The 22,961-nt window shown below is 33.7% G+C and overlaps 1 protein-coding gene across 4 annotated transcripts in view; it reads left to right on the forward strand.

Moving 5' to 3' along the window:
* Positions 1-22,961, forward strand: part of pik3c2a (phosphatidylinositol-4-phosphate 3-kinase, catalytic subunit type 2 alpha) — a 72,112-nt gene that overhangs the window by 34,900 nt on the left and 14,251 nt on the right. For all 4 annotated transcript variants that reach the window (XM_068214908.2, XM_073930347.1, XM_021467822.3 and 1 more), the window contains exons 9-20: positions 2,138-2,284; positions 2,684-2,717; positions 4,532-4,751; positions 6,546-6,668; positions 6,807-6,974; positions 8,180-8,288; positions 10,287-10,429; positions 15,962-16,150; positions 16,353-16,446; positions 17,979-18,073; positions 18,860-19,040; positions 21,843-21,947. In XM_068214908.2, the coding sequence (XP_068071009.1) occupies positions 2,138-2,284; positions 2,684-2,717; positions 4,532-4,751; positions 6,546-6,668; positions 6,807-6,974; positions 8,180-8,288; positions 10,287-10,429; positions 15,962-16,150; positions 16,353-16,446; positions 17,979-18,073; positions 18,860-19,040; positions 21,843-21,947 (1,608 nt within the window). The remainder of the gene's footprint in view (positions 1-2,137; positions 2,285-2,683; positions 2,718-4,531; positions 4,752-6,545; positions 6,669-6,806; positions 6,975-8,179; positions 8,289-10,286; positions 10,430-15,961; positions 16,151-16,352; positions 16,447-17,978; positions 18,074-18,859; positions 19,041-21,842; positions 21,948-22,961) is intronic.

Raw genomic sequence — 22,961 nt, forward strand, 5'->3', positions numbered from 1 at the left:
TTTAATACATACTTCGAGCTGTTAGGTGTTTGGTCCACAATGCACCTCTGAGTCTGTAATCCTGATGCCATTGGCCAGATCAAGCTGGTTCTTCTCCACTCAGTCCTTACTTTTGCTCCCATGACAAAAAAAGAATGGATATGACAGCAGCATGGTGACAGCAGTAAATGCAGACTTAAAATTATTAATTTTTACCACATTTGTTCCCATATATAGGTTTTATTTCTGTATAAGTGAGTGCAATCTCAAATCTTTAATGCAAACTGGATCTTTTGTGAGTGTGAGTGCAACTTCACTTCCTAATCTGCAATTGCCTCTCTGGATATACCACTAACTGTACTCAAAAAAATAAAATTTACTAATACTTTCCTTCTTAGACTTTACAGACCTGAAACTTGCCTATAGCACTTATTCATTGTTGCTCTTATAGTTGTGTAAATTGCTTCCTTGTCCTCATTTGTAAGTCGCTTTGGATAAAAGCGTCTGCTAAATGACTAAATGTAAATGTAAATCCAATCTCAATCACAAACGAATCATTCTTTTTAACCAGATCTTCTAAGTAAACCAGTTAAACTAGTTCAACAAATCGAAGTAAATCATTCTGACTCGAAACAAACCAAGATATACTGAGTTAATCAGTTATTTGTACAGTGCACAGAGATCAGATTTGATAATAGAACCGATAATACTGCGCATATGTATATAACGGTACATGACAGCCTGTTGTGACTCAACTTAACTTGAACAACTGCAGCGCTGGTAAACTGTGGGCTTATATGAAAGGATCTGGCAAAATGTAAGTTTATTTCATGGCAGAAAATCGTAATGGAATTTAAATAAGTGAGTCATGCTTGAGTTAGGTTGCAAAAATAATTGTAAGAAACTTTTCAGATCATAATGATGTTTTAACTGACGTAAATATAATTGCTGACTACATATTTTTGATATGTTAAGTCCTAACATGGGAGGATGGTCACGAAAGATCCAGTTTGTATTAAAGATCTGAATTTCCCATTACTACGTAACTAACATCAGAAGCAGCCTTGCACACATATTGCACTTTGAGCTGCTATATTGTGGGCTGTTGTATTTGATTTTTAAGATGGGTAGATGATAGTGGTCATGTGTCCTCTGGATACATGTTTCAAAAGATGTATCTTTGGTTGAGTTTTTTTTTTTTTCATTTTGAATCTTGTATCTAACAAATATCCTTAATAATGATAATTAACAATTATAATAATATTTGAAACTAATATGAACTAAAACTAAGCAGTTTTAAAAAATATATATATATTTATATATATAAACTAGTAAATCTACCTCTAAATCTATTTAAAACTAACTGAATTTGAAAACAAAAAGTCAAAATGAAATAAAAACTTAAACTAATGAAAAGTACAAAACTATTATAACCTTGTACCAAACAACTTATTGATGATGGACATTGGCTGAAGCATTTTAGATTAACTAAAACAAAAATTCAGATTTTTTACAATGTGCCACTGTAGGTTCACTAGTTTGTCTGTTAAGGCTATCTCCTTACACCTTTTTTATTATCACATGATCTGTTGAAACAAAATCATGTTGTGTTTTTGCACATGCTGAAATTATTTCAGTAAATGTCTTTCCATCGTAGTTTATGCACATTTCTTGTTTGATAAAACATTCTTTGTTGTGAAGGTTTTAATGCACATTTTCTAAAATTTAATTTCTATATAAAACATTTTTTATTCAGTTCAGTTCAGGTAATCTTTATTTCTTTCACACTTTTTACAATGTAGATTGTGTTAAATTAGCTTAACTTGGATAAAGAAAAGATAAAGAGTAAAATAATATTTTTTTAAATTGATTTGTGGAACATTCCAGCAGTTCAGGCAGGCAGGAGAGTAGTGTAGAATGTGAGTGTATTTCTAATAAATTGCTTCTATTCACTTTAATTCTGATCGGTTTAATGCAAAAGTTAATGCTGAAGGAAGATTTACCGAAGAGCAACTCCACAGATGCGATATTCCAAACTTCACATAAAAATAGCTAGATGAAAACATACAGTAGCTACTGTATCAAAATAAGTCAAGAACTCCTTGAAACTATTGTTATATATTTTTAATTGTAAGCATTTTTCTGTGTCTCTTTTTAGAACAACCAATATAAAACAGTGGACAATGTGGTTCAGTCTGTTAAGAATCTGTGCTGTGCTCTGGATGAAGTTGAGACACCAGCCATCACTGATGCCGTCAAGAGGCTCAAGCGCTCTGTCAACCTTCCTAGAACACGCTCACCAGAGGTCAGAGACCCTTCAGTATAAACCTTCAGCCATGTGCGATATTAATACAATGGTTCTCAAGTCCAGTCCTCTGGCCTCCTTCTCTGCACATTTTATATGTCTTGGTTACAAAAAGACATACAACTGTGCAAGGCAGTGGGCCTGAGGACTGGAATGGGGAACTACTGTATTAATTTGATGACTGTTACTCATAAGTCAGGAAGTATTTTTCATGTTTTGACAGATCAATTGTTAATAAATTGATTTATCTAGCACTGACTAAAACCACTTTAAAATTAATAATAATAACAATAATAATAACAAAATCAGTGCTGACATGTTGTTCCCTGTACCTAGTCTAAAATGTTTTTTTATTGTTATATGTGCGCATGTTTCATAAAGCACTATGCTGAATTGCAGGCTGGTGCCACATCTTCCGGAGGTTCAGCTAATGGTAAGTTAAAGTTCAGCATCTCTCCCTATAATTATTGTTTATTTCTATAATTTGTGCAATATTTTCAGCATTAAAGGAACAGTTCAGGCAAAAGTTAAAATTTACTCAAACTTAGGTGATTTTAAACATTTGAGACTTTCTTTCCTCTGTTGAACATAAAACAACATATTCTGTACAATGCTGAAAGAAATGACATTAATTTGACCGATATCATTTTTTTTGGGTCCAATCCTGATACCAAAATTAATTATCTGAGTATATATTTTTAATAAACATAAGCAGTTTAATTTTTAGTATAAAATAACAGACCAATAGGCCTACTGTACAGTATATGACAGATGTCACAATCTGACTAAAAACATGAGCATTTATTATAACATTGATTGATCTGTTGGGGTCCAGGTCATGTTTCCTTTTTTAATATTAAGGGTTTTCTTTGAAATCTGTAAGAAGCTACTACCATTGACCCTAATCGTTAGTAAAATAACTAGCCTGTAAGCAAAGCCTGATATTTCCCTGCAGGTTTGATGCAGACTAAACTAAACTGTCTGAGTCCTGAAAAATTATTTGTTGTGACAAAAAATGATTTTTTAGGAATGATTTTAGTTTGGTATAAATGTATTCTTTAGTCAGTTATCTACAAAATACACTAGAAGATTTGAGATGAAGTTCAAAACTAAGTCTGCTCGTATGCTTCAGCGGCAAAACACAAAATGGTCTATTAAATAAAATTTTAATATAAATAAAATTACTGTGAAATTTTAAAAGTTTCAGAGTAGCCTATATTAGGCTAAATCATTTTCTGTTAATCACAATCCATATTGCACGGTCAGTGCAATCTAACAATGCAACATGATTTAGAAACCGCAACGAACTCCTCTTTGTTGCCGGTCAAAATGAACCCATTTAATGCAAAACTAAATGCATTTCTCCGCTGATAATTTAAACTAACAGGAAAAAATAGTCCTGGAGAGTTTTTAGTGTTGTCATAAACAAACATAAGCGACATGCAGTTTGAATTGTGAATGAATGGAGAATGACTGACAGGCGCAGCAGAGGGAAGCACTGAACTGATGATGAATTTTACCACTTGAATATTTATCTGTACTTCATATTAAACTATAGAATGGCTTCAGAACATTTGGGATATAGTCGGCCTACATGAAAACTTTCTAGTGCCTTATAATAGGCTATCTTCATGGCTTTTGTTGGCTTATAAATTACACTGAATATGGCGCACACACAAGATTGGATTTGGATCGGTACTGGTTGGCCGATACTCAATCTAGCAAAAATGTGCAGCATTGAACAATTATCGTGATCAGTCTATCCCTAGGAAATAATGGATGTTTTTTCCCCAACTTTCTTCATAATATGTTCCTTAGTGTTCAACAGAGGAAAACAGATTGGAACAAGTGGAAGGTGAATTAATGTAGACATAAATTTTCATGTTAAGTTGAATTATCTTTTAAAAATAATTTTAAGTATAAATATGAAATCCTTCCTACTGCAGTTTTATTAATATCATCACCCCTTTTAGTTCTGAGAGAACAAAGTAAATATTATCTTTAAATATCTTGGTCAACTGCATGTTACTTCTATATTCAGCAATATGCATTTATGACAGTGCTGAAGAACATTCACATACATTATATTTAGGCTTGCTCATACTGGAAAGCAAACTTCCAGACTTCCTTTTGGGAAGTTTTCCTTAAACAACTTTTTATTTTCAAGATTGTAGGATTTAAAAACAGGCATGTGCTGTGTTATCCTATTAACCTATTCTCTAATCTTTGTTTCTTATAATCGTCCAGGTTACTCTAGCCCTGTAGAGGAGAGTTTAGCAGTGCTCACAGATGCTGTCTATGAACTCGCCAAGCTCTACCTTCAGTCTTTCTGCCCGATTAGCCCTGGTTTCATGATAGAAGAGCACAAAGAAGATGAGAGGGACAGCAAAGAGGCCTCGGGCACCACTGAACACTTACAGTTCACACTGTTTGCCGTTCATGGCATTCCTGCTACCTGGGTCAGCAGGTAAATACTGTCGTCTCTCTTAGTCAGTAGAAGATGGTCTAAATTTCACGCTAATACTTCAATAATACAAAAAATGGATTTGGTTTGGGTTTCTCTCACAGTCCAGAAAAATGCTAAATGATGTTTAATTCTCTTCGGAATGATAATGACTCTGTTTAACAAACTTGCAGCCAAGGTAAACTTCTCTATTACTTTCAAAGCATTGCCTGGGTCCATATTCATTACACTGTTATTTCCTCTTAGATAATTTGAGTAATTTCGGGTCTGTGTTTTCTTGGAGCAATTGACTTCAATAAATGATATCTGGACCATTTAATGTTTAACTGAACTTTGAGAGATGTAGAATCACTTTATTCCTAACGCACTACACTCGAAATCAACTTTTTTTTTTAGCATTTCGAAGCACATTAGGCCATGTTGTAAGGGAAGAAGGTTTTGCCCTCTGATAATTATTATTTTTGGAATGTCATGATGTAGTATATGTGATCTCATTACTTGGGATTTTGACATTTGGCATATGTTGAGACTTGCGTATTTGCTCTGTCACTTAAAATGGTGTTTAATTAAAAATGATGAAAAACTTTAACATTGCTTTGATACTCATTAACCATTAGAAAAAGATGGCTCAAAGAGCTAGTCAATTGGCAGTTTTTGTGGCCAAAATAAAGCATGGATGCAATAACTTTATCAATAATCTAATCTATCAATAATTTATCAGTAATCACTTTAACAAAAAATACAACATAATATACACATATTTCAGCATTATTGAGACGACATCTTAAGCACTAAATCAGTGGATTAGAATGAACTTTAAAGCATCATGTGAAAGTCAAGTTTAAAGTAATAGCTGCTACATGTGTATTATATTGCAACAGTATAATATTATAATACATTAATGTATAAAAATACAGCTTTACTGTGTTTGATCAAATAAATGTAGCCATGAGACATTACAAAACGTCTTTTAATCTCACTGACATTTTGAGCTTTTGCTTTTGTGCATAGATGTGTTCAGTTCCTTCGGAAATGTAGCTTGCATGTTATTTTGATAGACATCCTGTTGAATAAAAGTCAATTTAACTACTCTTAATTCTCATTTTAATTTTGGTAGACTATTAGGTTTTAATTAGCAGAACAGGTTGACATGCTTGCAAAATTATTATTGTTAGTAGTTTGTCTGTTGAGCGAGAATGACAGTGAATTGTTGGATAGGCCATTCTGTGTAGCTAACTTTATCTTGAGTGCTCTTATTTATTGCCACTGAAAAAGCAGCACTTATCTGCCATTGCTAAAATAGACTTGACTAGTGATTTCCATACAGAACAAGCAGAGCGATAGGGGTGTGATGTGTTTGGAGACAGAAGAGGGTTAAAGTTCTGCATCACTTGGTTCTATGTTTTGATCCAGTTCCCTTAGGGGAGACGCTGTTATTTTTTTACTGTTATTTTTTTACCCTTGAGAATTCTTTGTACCACAGCGCTTCATCATGAAGCCTATTTATAGCAGCATGAAATATTTTCACAGACCACACCAAAACACATTCAAAATATGTGTCCATGTGCCATTTGTAAATTTACAAATATTTGAAGTTTGATAAACGGATTTCCATAATTTGCCAAAGTATTTTAAAAAATGCATGCAAAGCATTTGTGTTCACATGAAGCTACAGTCAGTGCAAACATTTTTCAATTAGTTTTCAATATAAAGTTTGGAGATGAGTAAATACCAGACAGGCTAATGTTTTGTTCCTATTTCGTGCCATAGAGTAATACATTCCTTTCTGTTTTCCAGTTTTGAAAAATACTACCTGATGTGTGCCCTGACCCATAACAACAGGAATCTCTTCAAACCTGTCCAGTCCAAAAAAGTGGGAACATACAAGAGTTTCTTCTACCACATCAAATGGGATGAATTGTAAGTGTTAATCCTTCTTAAGCAGAATGGCACACTGCTTCCTGCAATTTTTAGAATTAAAGGGGGAATTTCAGTGGGACTGCTGCCAGTTTCTGCACTTAGTGACGTCTTACTCTGTTTTTTTTTTTTTTTTTTTAGAATAAACTTCCCTATTTCAGTGTCGCTGTTACCACTGGAGGCTATGCTTAGTCTTTCTCTCTATGGGGTCCTCAGTCAGAATGCAAACAACTCACCAGATTCCAACAAGCAACGGAAAGGTCCAGAACTTTTGGGAAAAGTTTCCATGCCTCTGTTTGACTTCAGGAGGCAAGTCATAAACAGCACCTCAAATACACAAGAATTACCTTTGGGAGTAAATTGCACATTTTATGTGTTTGATTAATATTTGTTTTGTTTATTTTTCATGTAATTTATTCAGTGATGAGATGGATGATTTGGCTTTTAATGGTTAGATGGCTTGATAAGTGGATGAACTGAATAGTGGATGCATGTGTATGTGTATGGATGGATGAACTCTTACTGATTGATAAAATAATTTTGGCAAGTTTTATAAGATTGATTGTGGCATAATGGATGGATGGATGGATAGAGAGATTAATAAATAAAAGGATGGATGATACATGGGTGAATAGATTTATTGATGGATGGATGGATAGATGATAGATACGTGGACGGGTGGACTCTCACTGATACATAGTATGATGGATAAATAAGTGGGTCAATTGATTGATGGATTGTTGGATAGATGGATAAATGCATGGATAGATTGAAAATGGATAAAAATGATTAATAAAATACATTGTTACATAAATGGTTAAGTTCTTAGTTACATGGATCATGGGTAAATTTGTGAATGTTAAATAACCGGATAGCTGCATCAACTGAGGAATTGATAGATAAATAGATTGATGGTTAATGCATGGGTTATGGATGGATGGAAGTAGGTAAGAAGAGATGAATAATTAAAATTATGAATAGATGGATGGATACATTGATGAATATATTTATTAATGGATGGATAGTCTCTAATAGAAAATAGGATTGATAATAAGTGGATCAGTGGATTAACAAATTAATAATGGATTTAGATGGATGGATAAATGCATGGATGATAGATTAATATTTTGATCGATGGAGGAAAGGGGAGATGGAGTGATAAAAGGATGATTACATGGGTGAATAGATTAATGGATGGATGGATGGGTAAAAAAACTATGGGTGGATAGAATGGAATGACGATAGGTATATGATTGATGAAATCTAAATGGATCAATTGAAAAAAGCATGGATGTGTAGATAAATGGATAGATGGATGCATACTAGATTATAGATGGAAAGACAGGTCTATAAATAGATTTTCAAATGTATGCTTAAGAATTGTACAAAGAATAAGTTGTTACTTCCGGTATGACTGTGCATGATAGATATATTAGAGCATGCTTGAGTTAATGAGTCTGGCACAGTTTTTGAATGCTGTCTCTTAAGTTTGTCTTCCTGCTGCTTTGTTTCAGGGTTCTGTCCAGAGGCAGTAAACTGCTGAGTTTGTGGACTTCTCCTCAAGCCCTTCAGCCTGGAGCTGCAGGCAAAGGGAGGAATCCTACAGAAAAGATCATACTGCAGGTCCTTTCCTTTTGCCTTTCTTTTTGTAGAGTTTACCTGACATTAGTTGCTTCCCAAATAGCACAGTACGCTAATACACTGTGTACTTATACACTCATGAGTGGATGAGTTTTGTGTCATCCCAAATGGAACTCAGCGTTTTTTTGTTTTTGTTAATAAAATGGAGATTCAAACCATTTCTTGGTCAACGTTTAACAGTTGCCAAATTAATGAAATAAAAGACCAAACTACCAAATAGTACCTGTCATGAAGAAATAAAATTCACACGAGGGCTTATCATTTTTTCCACTGCTTTGAAATCTACTTGCGGCGGTAGCTGGATTAAATCACACCTTTTACCCACGTCACAAAAATTGTTGACTCTATGTGACAAACATGATTAATAAAAAATATTTTTATTTATTAAAACTGTTAGAAACTTTTTCTTTTCAAAGTAAAAGACAAAAAGAAAGAAAGAATAGCTGCCTCTATTTCACAATTTCTTCACTTCACTCTCACATTCAAGTTCAGGTTGCTTTATAAATATCCAGCTAATGATAAATAAATGTTTGAAAAAGTAAATAAAAACTGAAAATATTCTAAAAAAAAAAGATGATAGGAATAAAACGTGTAGATTATTTAAAAAAGGCAAATAAGTTGATTAGCCATTTCTAACTGTGTACCAGTGGCAATTCTAGTTTAAATAGTACCTGGGCGAAACCACCCCAAACATTTCCCCTCACCCATCTCTCTCAAGAAATAAAGACACTGTGGTTGACTTTACATATAATTTAAATATTTAAATATACATTTATAAATATATACATTAAAAATATATATATTATAAATACATTTAAATATATTCATTTATTTTCTATAAATATAACAATTTGTTTATTATTATTATTATTATTATTATTATTATTATTGGGTGAGGATTATTGATCAGGAGCAGCACGTGTGAGTTGTGTGGGAATGGCTTTCTGCATCAATTTGTTTTCACCAGCGTTGTTTCGGTTGGCGTGTAAAAAAGACGCCAAATGTGAATAGCCCCTAACATTTTTTTATTCTGGGATAACCACTCTACATTAATACACTTGCATCAAGTAAATCTTATCTCAAATCTTTTACTGTGGCACTTTTTTTGCACCGTCTCCCCATGCCATTCAGTAAGGTCCCCCCCCGGAGATAGCTCATATTGCCCATGCCTAAATCCACCACTGTTGTGTACAAATATTTTGCAGCCACTTTATTAAATATTCGAAGTGGACAAAATTACACTAAAGTTTTTCTGAGTCATTTAGATGAAGTATTTAATTTGTTAATGTTTCTCTCGCTCTCGCGGCTGTGATCATACAATTAATGACAGCTTTAGAAAGCAAAAGCCAAATCCTGGACATTTTAATAGATGTAGAAACCCTGGCCGGGTGCAAAAAAAGCTCTGTTTCTGAGTCTGCAGAGCACGTGAGACTGTCTGGGGGAGTTTTTGACAGTTCTCGTGCACACAGACTAAGTATCATGAAACCTTTAAATGAAAGAAGATTTTTCACTACTTAATCGCTCGTGGATGTTTGGTTATATTGTGCGGATACAAAAAAAAGTGTAAAAGGATGATAATATTTTTGAAAAAGTGTCTCTAAATCTTGGTTGATCATTAATATGTATGTATATTATATATTCATAAGTAAAGTCGATATGTGGGAAGCACTGAACTGTATGTAGGCTCCTCCATATACAAAGTTATCCCCTTTTGCAAGGCTTCTGCTACATCAATAGCTCCCCCACTGTCCACTATGTAAGCAAAGCTGTGAGTGTTGAGTACATGAAGTGTTCATCAATCCACACTTCCTTTTAGAGTTTGAATGAGTGTGTCCTCTGGGTATTTAAAGTGCACTTTTCAGTGTTAATGCACTGCTTATATTGATTATACTACAAAATGATGTAGAATAGTGCAGAATTATTTGATTTGGGGCAGACCTATTTTCCTGATTTGAATATTTGTTATGTGTCCATGAACAGGTTGACTTCCCCAGTCCAGCGGTGGACGTGCTCTATGTTGGTCCTCAGGAGAACGGCTGCCCCAATCCTCAGTCTCTAGACCCACTTGATCAAGACGATCGAAGTGAGATAGAAAAGCTGTGCGCACGAGCATCTACTTTCGGGTAAGTTTAAATCAGAAAAAGACCTCATGGAATAAAGTAGGTTAGCATTACATGAAGGAAATGCCATTGTTTGCAGAAGAGAAGGGGAAAGTTTTAGGTAGCATCAGGTTGTAAGATTTGATTCTGGCTTTTGGCAAGTTCCCTTATCAGAAAGATTGTTATGATAACAGTCCCATGTTCGTTCTGTCTTGTTTGAGCATCAGACACTCCATAATAAGCCTAAGTAGCAGATGAACTGATCGTGATTTGAGAGAGGGAGGATAATGGAGACTTTCAGAGTATAAAGTAATTAAATCAGTTCTGCCTAGTTACTTCAATTATATGAATCCCCTTCAGCTTATCTCATTTAAGGGTTTTAATTGGATTGAAGTTATTTGACTGAGTTTTTCAGGATATAAAAACATTTGTTTAAGCATCATTGACTTTATTAACACAGGTCACACAGCAGCCGAATGCAGTATTCAGTTGTTTTTCCACTGACAAATACAGTACTGTCTAGACCAGGGGTGTCCTGGTCTAGACCCTCCATGAGCTGAGTTTGACACCTGTGGTCTAGGCGTACAACAAAGTGCAGTAACTGTTTTTTTTTTGTTTTTTTTTCTCTTCTGCTCACCAAGGTTGCTTTTTATTTTACCAAAAATGTCCGTAAAAACAGCATTATTACAAAGTATTTTTAGAGATAGAGAATTGCGTTTCGATGTGAGATGCGCAATATGAGATGCGTTTCTATACGAGATGCATTTCTACATGAGTATATTTTAAATAAAATTTTATTATTGTGATGGTAAATCTGAATTTACAGATTCTATTTATCCTCCAGTACCATACTTTAGTGTCACATTCTTCATAATTTATTGTTATATGCCAATTTGCTTTTTATTATTATTATTATTATTATTATTATTACTACTACTACTACTACTTGTAAAACTTACTTGAACCACAGTTGTGCTTCAAACTTTTTTGGAAACTCAACAATACATTAAGTAGTACTGACATTAAACATCACCAGGTTCTTGTGTATATGGAAGCCTGTTTTTTATCTTCCAATTCTGAGACTAAGATATGCAATTTTAGATTTTTTTCTTGTAATTTAGTGTTTGTTCCTAAACCCCCTGGGGTGGAAGACCGCATATACGTATTTTGATCTGTAGTATCGTCAAACTGCTGAAATGAACTTAAATTACAGTTTTAGTTTTGATCGTACAGATAAGATCAATACATCAATCAAATCTGTTATGTGTCTACTTTTTGTTGTGTAAACTCACACCAACAACAAACGTGTGTGCTTTTGCAAAATAAGGAGAACAAACAGCGTAGGCATTCTGTCTTTTCTCTCTCCGTGAACTGCTTTTAGAAGCGCGTCAGTAAAAATTTGCTGAAACTTCACGAAAGCAAAAAACAGATGAGACGTGTATCTCTAGAAAGCTTGAAGTGTCTACTTTTAAATGCAGCTATGTTGAAAACAAACATTGCTTGATGAAGTAATCAGTATCAAACCAATGCTATGTCTAATTGTCTAAAGAGAGCTTAAGTAGATAAGATGTGCTCCGAGTTTCCTCAGTAATGCGAGTAATGTTGGTCTGTGTCATGCTGACAAACTATTAGATGACGATGTAGCCTTCAACTTCACAAAACTGTATAAAAACGCTACAAAAGTGGACCAAGATAAAAAATAAAAAAAATCCTGCGTCTGTCAGTCTCCGCTGATGTCAAGAAGAAGGCTAGGAGTTACAGTGAAATACTGCCTTTTTCTACATTTCTGCTACATTTCTACATTTCTGCTACATTTCTAAGTGTCCTTTGTAAATTTATTCTTTAAATAATTTCTGTGAATACCGAATGAGAGGATGATAACTTGCGCCAAAAGCTGTTGTGATGCGCGCAATGAAACTCATGATGAATCATTCTTGAAAATAACATTGCTCTAATATGAGATTACCAAAACTAACTCAGAATCTTATTATTATTAATCAATCTTTGTATTTACTATTCCATATATTTATGATGTGTGTGTATATATATATATATATATATATATATATATATATATATATATATATATATATATATATATATATATGTATATACAGGGCTCGAAATTAACTTTTTTACTTGGTAGCACCGGTGCTCCCAACTTCAAAAATTTAGGAGCACCAGAAAAAATTTAGGAGCACCCACCAAAAATGATTGAACACCGCTGCAAATTGTATTTTAAGGGATTTATTGTATTTTAAAACAACATCAATTAGGACTAACAAAAACCAGAAACAACTATCTAACTAATGCTGAGATGACATTGATATTTGTGTGCAATAATTCCAAAATGAATGTCAAATAATTATAAAATATTAATGATGTTGAAAATGACAATAATAGTAACAATGAATTACATTTGCCATCATCATGCTGCCTTAAATGTGCTTGAATGAATTATGAAAAATAAATGTATAGTTTGCATCAATTAAAAATGAAGCATTGCAGTAAGAAATATTTATTTTGTACTGCTGTTTATATATGCATGTCAGTTTGATAAATAATATTTCTGCTACAAAACAAACAAAAGATTATAATAAATAATTAAATTCAAGGCTGAAAGCTGCAAAACAGTCATCAGTAACTAAATAAAAAATAATAATATACACCTCAAGAAAGAATAGACAAAAGAAAGTAAGTAAAGTCTCACTTGTATCACTCTTTAAAAGTTTTGGTTTCAGTTTGTGTCAATTTAAATGTTCAGTCTGAGCTGATTTTCATTTTCAGGTAGAGCAGGATTTTTGCGATTACCACCGGCGCAATACCGCTGTTTGTTATGAGCCGCAGTTTCAGTGTAAACTTAGTAAAGGCGAGCTTCTTTGGCGATGATATGTACAGTATTAGATTTGACTTTTAGCGGACATTTGCGATGAACACGCAGTGAATGCAACGCATCGAGATTCGGGCCCTTCTCCGAAAACACGTACTTGATTGATCTCAGCTGGCGGATCATTATTCACCACATGTCATGATCGCTCTCATCTGCGCCTCAACTTTAGGTGGGGTTTGCAAACCTGTGTGCTTTAAGTTTTCACTCTTCAGCCATTTGCATTTCCCGTCGTCATAAAAGCTCCTTCCCTGTCATCTGACAGCGGAATACCTTGAGTGATTGACAGCTTATATAAACCAATATAGCGGCAAGGAAGAGCAATTCAGCACATTTTTAGAAAAATCTAAACAGGTCGCACTACAACCATTATCTGCAGTCGCAGATATATATATATATATATATATATATATATATATTTTTTTTTTTTACAAATTTAAGATGTTTGACAATGCAAAGATAATGTTGCAGTTTGGCATGGTTTTTGACTTATTTATGAATTGTTTATGGACAAAGTTTGATAAAAAATATCCTGGATTTGAAGAATATTGTGTTCCTGGAGTTCACTGAGCTCAAGTAATAGTTTAATGTATTAAAATTGTGAATAAACTTGACTGTTGGTGTCTTAAATGATATTGTCAAATAACCAACATTTCTCAAAATGGATATCTCGTTTTGCAACACAACTCTTTATTTACAAATAACTTTTTCAGTAGATTTGCTATATGTAAGTTAATAAAGTTTGCAGAGTTTTATAGAGTGTACTGCCCCTCACAAGTGTATCTGCAGTTATTTTGTGTGATTTAATATATTTTAAATAAACTGCAAACTAAAAAGTATATAAACTTTCCTCTGATTCCTTCTTGAAACTCCTTTTTTTTTTAAAGCTGATTTATACTTCTGCGTCAAACGCACACGTATGCTACGGCGCAGCTGCACGTCGACACATAGCCATACGCCGTGGCCATCGGCGTCGCTGACTTGCACCTCTCAAAAAATGTAACTACACGTTGCAACGACGCGTAGCGCAAGCTCTGTGATTGGTCGGCTTGGTAGCGCTGACGAGTCTTGTTTTGTGTTTACCTCATAGTTAAAGTTGTTGCACGTCCGCCGGTTCCTGCCTCAAAATGAGCGAGTTTGAGCCACTTGTACATCCCGGAAGCGTTCAGAAAAAACAAAACACAGACGAAGAAACTTGACACAGAGACACATTAACACCTCACTGCCAACTAGCGTTTTGGAAGCGTTAATGCAGACCAATAGAGACGGCGCACAGAAGTATAAATGCACAGCTATGCGTGTTGCATGCGCTGTGGGTTACGCCGGTCACTTGACACAGAAGTATAAACCAGGCTTTAGTCACATACCTGTCTGATGGTTAATTATGCGGCTCATTATGCAGGTCTTTGTCTTCTCAGGTGTGACTCACTGCATAGTAATGATAGTTTACGCCTTCTTGCATAAACCATTTTCACTCAAAAAGTGACTTAGAAATTTAATTCATTATATTGTGTTTTGTGAGCAAGTGAACGCGATGCATCATTTTGAAGCAAAAACTTTAGGCTACAAGATCCAGTTCTCAAAAGTCTTGTGCACAAATGTTCTCTGTGTGTTTCACGGCCTTGTTTCAGTGACTTAAAAATTTTAGTTTTTCACTAAACACGCATAAACTTTTCTTTCTCAAAAATACAAACGTTCAGCTTGGGTATTATTGTAGCCCAACTTTTGCTGTTTACAGTGTTATCACACTTTAACCATTCATATGTTTTTAAGATACTGAAAACAACACAACTGTCAGTGCATGTCAAAACTTCTCCAGGGCCCCAAAACACCCAAAGACCCCAGAGGGTTTATTCTGCCTTTAATCACGGAATTGCACGTTTATGTCCTGCTATTTCGAGTAAAAATAATTTTAACTTATATAAATCTTTAAAAAAGTCTGGATTGTAAGATGTAAACTCCTAATTGTGTAAGATTTGTGAGATAAAAATGTTGTAGTTATTAAACATTTTTTAGTAACAAGCTATATTTTGTTCATTCAGAGATTTTATATCCACAATCTTTCTGTTCATTAAGATTCACAGCATCTTTTTAAGAGTAAGTTGATCTGGTTGGTTTGTGAGTACAGGTCAATTTGAGTCATACTGTATCAGAGAACCATTTAGTTTTTAAAATGAATCACATTTTAGGGGGTTTGCTTGTAAAGCTATCGAGAAAATAAATCTTAAAGACTTAAACTGTCTGTGATATCAGATTGACTTTCTAATGATGAAATATTTCAGCTGGAAAGCAGACAGTTGTTTATTAGTGAAAAGGCATGTCTCGCATGTGGAACAGAAAGCTCAGTCAGCTTTAAAACAGCCACACAAGGCTCAGTCTCAGCCGGTGGGCTGCTCTCCATGACCATTTTGTGAGCGTGGCTTGCTGAATGCCCACCGAGTGGCAACAGCTGCCAAGCTCACAGCTTTTGGCTGCCCGTTCGCAGACTCATTTAAGAGGTGTGAGTTGTTTCCCTTGCCTCTTATCTCTGGATCAGGAATAACTCTTTCTTTATGGTCTGTGGATTAAGAGGTTGGAGTGTCTGGAGTGTTGGTTCGAAGCCCACTGGAAGTATTTTATTAATTTTAAGATTAACCAGCAGTTTTTTTTTGTTTGTTTTTTTCCACCAGACTGTCACGGGCGGACAGACAGCTGCTTTGGGACCAGAGGTACTATTGTCGGGAATATGAATACAGTTTGCCGAAAATCCTGGCCAGCGCTCCCAGCTGGGACTGGGGCAGTATGGGGGAAATCCACGCACTTCTGCACCACTGGCCTGCTCTGTCACCCGTTTCAGCTCTTGAGCTCCTTGAATCCAAGTATGTGTCCAACCTGCTCTCTCTAGATTTTATTATCTCCTATTTTTTATTGCTCAAGCTCATTGTATCCGTATGATCTTTTTAATGTGTCACTTTGGTCATATGATCTTTTCAGTTGTTGTAATGTTGCACTTTTAAACTTGTGACCACTTTTGACCACTTTATTGGTTTTATAACCTGCTTTATGACTGGTTTGCTGTAGGTTTGCCGACACAGAGGTGAGGAAAGTGGCTGTGAGCTGGATCCAGAGCAGCAGTGATGATGAGCTGGCTGATTATCTCCCCCAGCTAGTGCAGGTATACACACACACACACACACACACAAACACAAACACACATGTTGTTTTTTCATTTTATTTTAGGAGACATTCCATAGATTTCCATTATACACCTTTAATACCAATATTCAACTTTAATACCTCTCCTGCACAATGTCCTGCACAACATTGTTCATTCTTATGTAAAAGTATGTGTATGTACTTGTCTTGTGTGTTTAGTTAAGTATCTTAAAGTAAATGTCAGTTGTTTAGGTTTTTTAAACTAGCTTTTGTGTCCAATGTTGTGTTTGTATTAATTAATTTATTCAGCACCTTTGTACTGCGAGACACATGTAGTTGAATGACAATAAAGCTTAACTTGACTTCTTTTATACTGTAAAAACTGTATTTTCTGTCTCCCTACTCAAACTCCATCCCTAATTTTAAAGGACACTTCAAATTTTTCATTTGTGAAAAAAAATAAATAAATAAAGAGTTCAGATGCAAAACCCTCTAAATCCATCTGAACTTTTATCTTGTAAATAAGCATTTTCTATCAGGCTCCTATAATTAGGTTCATATGTTTCATTTTATAGATAAGGTTATCAGCTAGTAAATAAAATAGCTTTTTTTCATAAATGTCACTTTAGACAATTCTTTGGTTTTTAACAAGGTAGATTTTCTTTTGTCAAAACCAGCTAAATTCACGAGTGCATTTTTTTTTTTTTTTTTGCAAACACCTCTAAATCCACCTTTTAGAACAAGACAGTGTAATTAGCTGAAAATCAATAAAGATGCAGTTAAAATGTATTTTACCAAACATAAAACGCATTACACAAACCACCAAAATTTTAAATGTATAAATCTGTCAAGTAAGTGGTGGATCATTTTTAGCACTACTTATTTCTGTTTTGACTCAGACTCAGACTCAGCTTCATTATCCCATTAATGAAACTAAAATTACAACAAGGTACCATAACACAGGCGAAATTCCATGTACACATTAAAAAATGTGTACATGGAACTTTTGTTGGTAAACTAAATGACAATCTACATTATGGATGCTTTATAAGGTCCCTTATGAAACTCAAAATAGTCACATCAATCTTTCGCCGGAAGATTTCAGTGGCTGGTCAACAATTCAGTGCATATAACTCATTTGTAACAACAAAAAAAATCTATATAAGCTTTGGATGAATAAAAAACTGTGGCACGCATACACGCGCATCAGTGGATCTACGTGAACAGAGGTGCGCATATGATCTCGATGTGCTGTCAACAATTTTAAATATGAGTACTTAAATACACTTATTTTAACTAACTTATTTAAACTAAATAGTTTCAAATATACTTTAAATCTGCCAATACTACTGAGCACTAAATTAAAATGCCTTAATTTAAGAATCGGTCAAAGTGTATCTTCTTTTTTTCATATTTTCTGCATAAAGAATTGTGTGTAGATTGTCATACTTTGAATTAAACTCTAAGTTTGCATTCCGTACAATTAAGTGCACTTTTTATGAATGTGTAGTTAATCAAGTAAGTTGAACTGGTTTCTGCTTTTGTTTGCAGGCAGTGAAGTTCGAGTGTCACCTTAACAATGCCTTGGTGAAGTTTCTGCTGTCTCGAGCTCTGGGAAATGTCAACATTGCACATTATCTTTACTGGTAAAGTTTCGTTCAAATATATAATTGTTAGTTTTACAATTTCAAAAAAATAAATAAATAAATAACAAATTTCCTGCTTTTATAGACAATATAAAGCTGTTATTTTAAATATGGTATACATGTATGCTATTGTACCTAAAAGATTTTAGTTGACCTTTCCAAACGCAAATGATACTAGCCATTGAAGACTTTGAGGACAACACATACACTTAATACACAAATACACTTTATTGAACATGTACACATAAACATTACCTGTATACTACATAACTGCAGGTTATCTATGTTTATATATAATAACTTTAACAGTAAAAGCTATTTAGTTACTAGTCACTAAAGTTATGGTTACGAATAGCCTTAACCTTTCTGATTTTGAATGTAATGCAATAATGTGCACCTTTTTGTAAAGCTGCTTTGAAACAATAATTGTTTTAAGTAGTGCTAAATAAATAAACTTGATTTAAATTGCAAATTAGGATTCAGTATTCCAATTGTTTTTAATCTATATTGAATGTCTACAAAATCAAAACTTTCGAACATTTAAAATCTTTGAATAAATCTTCGAAATACGTTTGTCAGTATTGTTTATTTTTGTTCCTTACTTTTACATTGTGTAAATGTTTAAATTGCATAGATTTTCAACAGAAGAACAAAACTGATGAAAGAAATGAAGTACAAAATAATTTTGGTGTTAAATTATGTAATATTACACAGTGAAGTCATACTGTTTTTAGTGTAAGAGTCCTTGTTGATTTTCACATTTACTGGGTGTCTATTTGTGCATAGGCTGCTGAGGGATGCAGTGCAGGACCCGGCGTTTGGTCAGCGTTATGAGCGGATCCTCTGTGTGCTGCTGTGTCTGTGTGGGACCGGACTGAGGGCTGAGCTGGAGAAGCAGACCCGACTTGTGCAGCTGCTTGGAGCTCTGGCTGAAAAGGTTCGGCAGGCGAGCAGCTCAACCCGACAGGTAAACCAGGTCTACTCTACAATTAATGTGGGAATTGTGGTTGTATTTTGTAATGTTATTTCTAACATTTACATGTCTACAATACTGTTCAAAAGTTAGGTTCTGATATACTGTTTTGGTGCTTTTTATTTATTTATTCTTTTTTGGTGTTGATTTTGATGAATAGAATATTCAACAATTTTTTTTAAATAGATTTGCTGCTTTTTTGTTGTTTTAGTTTTTTATAACCAGTATATACTGAGGAGTCCAAACCAAAGACTTCTGGGAAACAAGAAAAACAATTTCTAAATTGCTCCTAGTTCCAAAATCTAATTGAATAATGCTGTTCAAAACATGATCTGAATAAACATAAGCATAAGTATATCAGGAATCTCATGTTTGCTTTTCTGCGTTTTTCTTTTCTTTGGGGTTTCAACAAAGTTTCAAGCAAAACATTTACAAGTATTTTTCTCACAAGCGTGACTGATTTTTGGATCAGTGGATGAACCCTTGAACCATATGCCTCATCCAGTCAATACTGATATCATGTTAACTTAGCAGGATACTCTATATGTCAAATATATGGCAACCCAAATGCCACACCTATACAGACATGTCAAGAATTTTATTAGAGAACTGCAGTTTTAATAATATTATTGGTGCTGGGCAAAAATTTGTTATTTAATTACATCCAAAATAAAAGTTTGTTTTGACTTAATAAATATACACAGCACACACACATATTTTAAGTATGCATAAATACACACATGCATGCATATATTTAAGAGACACCTTATTTATATTTAGATATAAATGGATATCAGAACAACTTATGTGGAAGTTTAAATATCTATATCTATCTAAATAAATATCTAAATATATATATATATATATATATATATATATATATATATATATATATATATATATATATATATATATATATATATATATATATATATATATATATATATATATATATCGGCTATCTGTGAATTGGATAATCTAAATTGGCCGTAGTTTATGAGTGCATGTGTGAGTGCAAGAGTGTATTGGTGTTTCCCAGTACTGGGTTTTGGCTGGAAGGGCATCTGCTGCTTAAAACATATGCTGGAAAAGTTGGCGGTTCATTCTGCTGTGGTGACCCCTGATAAATAAAGGACTAAGCTGAATGAAAAATTTATGAATGAATAATCTTTGCTCAGCACAAAATATTATGTAAAATTAATGTTTTGTTTTTATGTGATTTGGTACATTTACCTTAGATCCTGAAACAAATTTCCCTCAGGCACAATACAGCATACCTTAAACTTAACCATTATTTCTGAAATTGGAACCATTCACGACAGCACTTTATCTGCATCATTCCAAATGTGTTTAGACTTGTGTTTTGAAGAGTCCAGTAAATTGCTTAGCATCTGACTTTGTGCTTTCTTTTTGGAATAGAAAACAGTCCTTCCCATATGGCTGCCACAAAGTGGGATATGCGTAATTCTCAAGAGTGTCATTGTATTCTGTAGCATTAAGATCTGTCTTGCCTGGAATTAAAGGATTGTGCCAAGCATGCTATTAGAAGGGGGTGGGCCACATACTTTTGGTCCTATAGTGCCTCAACTTATGTCTCCCATGTGTATAAGTGGTTTAAATACAAATGGATAGCTCTGGAAAGCTTTTAATTACTAAACTTGTAAACACATTTTATTGCATTATTTCTTTGTCTGTCTTGGCTAAATGGAGTTCTCCGGAAATGACTCCAAGAAACTATTGAATGTTTTTGTACTTCCCGTTTCATTGTCTGAAGTCACTGGATTTCTATTCAATGATTTTTGTTTTTCAATGCCTGGAATAAATTTTTTTTTTCTGCAAACAAAAACTAACAATAATGAAGTGCAATAGTAAAAAAGCGCAAAGTGTTGTTTTTAATTTTACAACTTCATTGTACAAAACATTTAGTCCCACTTTTTATTAGGGGGGCATTGTACAATACAATGTACTTAATAACGTATTGCAGAAGATGTTTGGTGCTCTTGTAGTGGGATACAGGTAGGGTTAGGGACAGGTTTGGTAGAATGGGTAGGTTTAAGGGTGGGTCAACGGTGTAATTACAAATGTATTTAAAGAAAGTAATTACCGATGTAATTACATGCAGGTAATAAATCATCAATTCATCAGTACAAAGTAAAAGCATGTATTTACACAGTTTGTACATTCTAACATGATAATTTTAGTGAAAGTACATATTAGATAAACGTGTATATTTGATAAATGTGTAGATAAATTGGTATATTAGTAAAATGGGACACAAAATCAGCCAATATGTGGTGGCAAGTCTCTCTTTTAATGAGTGATTGATTGAATTGTTAATTCAAAAAATGTCTTCCAAATGGTCATTCATTTAGACACGAGAAAGGACTTCTTTTCACACTTTTCATTTAAAGTCATTTTTCTTGAAGAAAGAAGTGTTGCTCAGATGCACTAACATTTCTCTTCTGGATTTCAGAAGTCAGCTTCTTGTTAACAGTTAACGTTAAATGTTAACTTCTTGTAATCAATATCATATCTGTTATTGATTTTGTAATATTGCTCAACTATACTGTATTGTAAATGTCAAGGATTTGAATTGCCACACACTGTGTGCATGTGTAAGTTCACATTTCTTGGTGACCTAAATCAAAACAAGAATTAAGAATATTTAGCTTTTTTTTTATTTTTTATTTAAAAGCCTTTGTTTTCTAATCGTCTCTGTGGTGCTCTATGGTTGAGGAAATCCAGATGCAGTCTTGCGCTGCTTCATTTTTCAATCTCAGTGTTTGTTCTTTTTAGGTGGTTCTCCTCGAGGGTCTAGAGAGGGTTCAGTCTTTCTTCCAGAAGAACAGCTGTCGACTCCCTATTAGCCCCAGTCTGGTGGCAAAAGAGCTCAATATCAAGGTGAGTGCAAACTGACCCTGATCAACCTGTTATTTCAGTATAGAGAGCTGTTTAAATGAAACTGAAAAATAATGTAGAGATTTAGAGTTTTTTTAATGGTTTTTCAGTTTGAGTAATGTAATGTCTGTAGTAAGCAAAAATTGACAATACTTTAACATTTTTACAGCTTTTTAAGTTTGAAATTTAGTCAAATAAATGTAGAACGAGTCATTGTTTTTGCTGATAAATATATTTGTGAAGGATCTTTTGACATTAAATTGTACCTGGGGACTGTTCTTCGTATGTGGATTACTCAGTTAGCTGGATTTGGTTATTGACGATTTGACATGATCCAGGATCGTTTCGTTTCGTTCTTCAAAACTTATCTGAGAGTTGATGTCAAACAGTTCTGGTAGCTCAAACCTGCTCGGAAGCAGGCTCATTTTATACAGTATAACAGGATTAGATTGGGTCTTTTCAAGAAAAGGTAATACTGAAAGTATGTACCAAATGCTAATATTTTTTTTACAGTAGTAGTTAAATACACTTGGGAAAATAGTAAATATTTAAATTATATAAATATATAGCAAAAAATAAATAAATAAAAAATAATAATACATAAAATAAAAAAAAGTAAAATAAAACTGCACTCCGAAATAAAAGTACAATTACTGAGACTGGGGTGGTTCTCCCCAAGGGGTTCAAAGAGAAAATTTATTAATATGTATAATAATCTATATTAATTATTAATGTATTATTAATATGTATAATAACCATAATAATATAATTATTAGATGCAAACTCATGCGATTTTAAGGTTCTATATTTAGTATAATTTGTGTATGATAATAAACATACATACTATTTTTTAAAGGAATAGTAATTTATACAGTCATGCACATGTTTTGAAAGGTAATATGATGGTGTGTTGATGCTTCGCAAAAGTTGCAGATGCCTTTACTAATATAAAATTTTTTTGATGCAAAATTATTTTAAACAGCCAGTTATTCCTTATGCAGATTAAGCAACTTGAAC

This window comes from Danio rerio, chromosome 18, assembly GCF_049306965.1.
Source record: "Danio rerio strain Tuebingen ecotype United States chromosome 18, GRCz12tu, whole genome shotgun sequence".
In the NCBI taxonomy this organism is placed as follows: domain Eukaryota; kingdom Metazoa; phylum Chordata; class Actinopteri; order Cypriniformes; family Danionidae; genus Danio; species Danio rerio.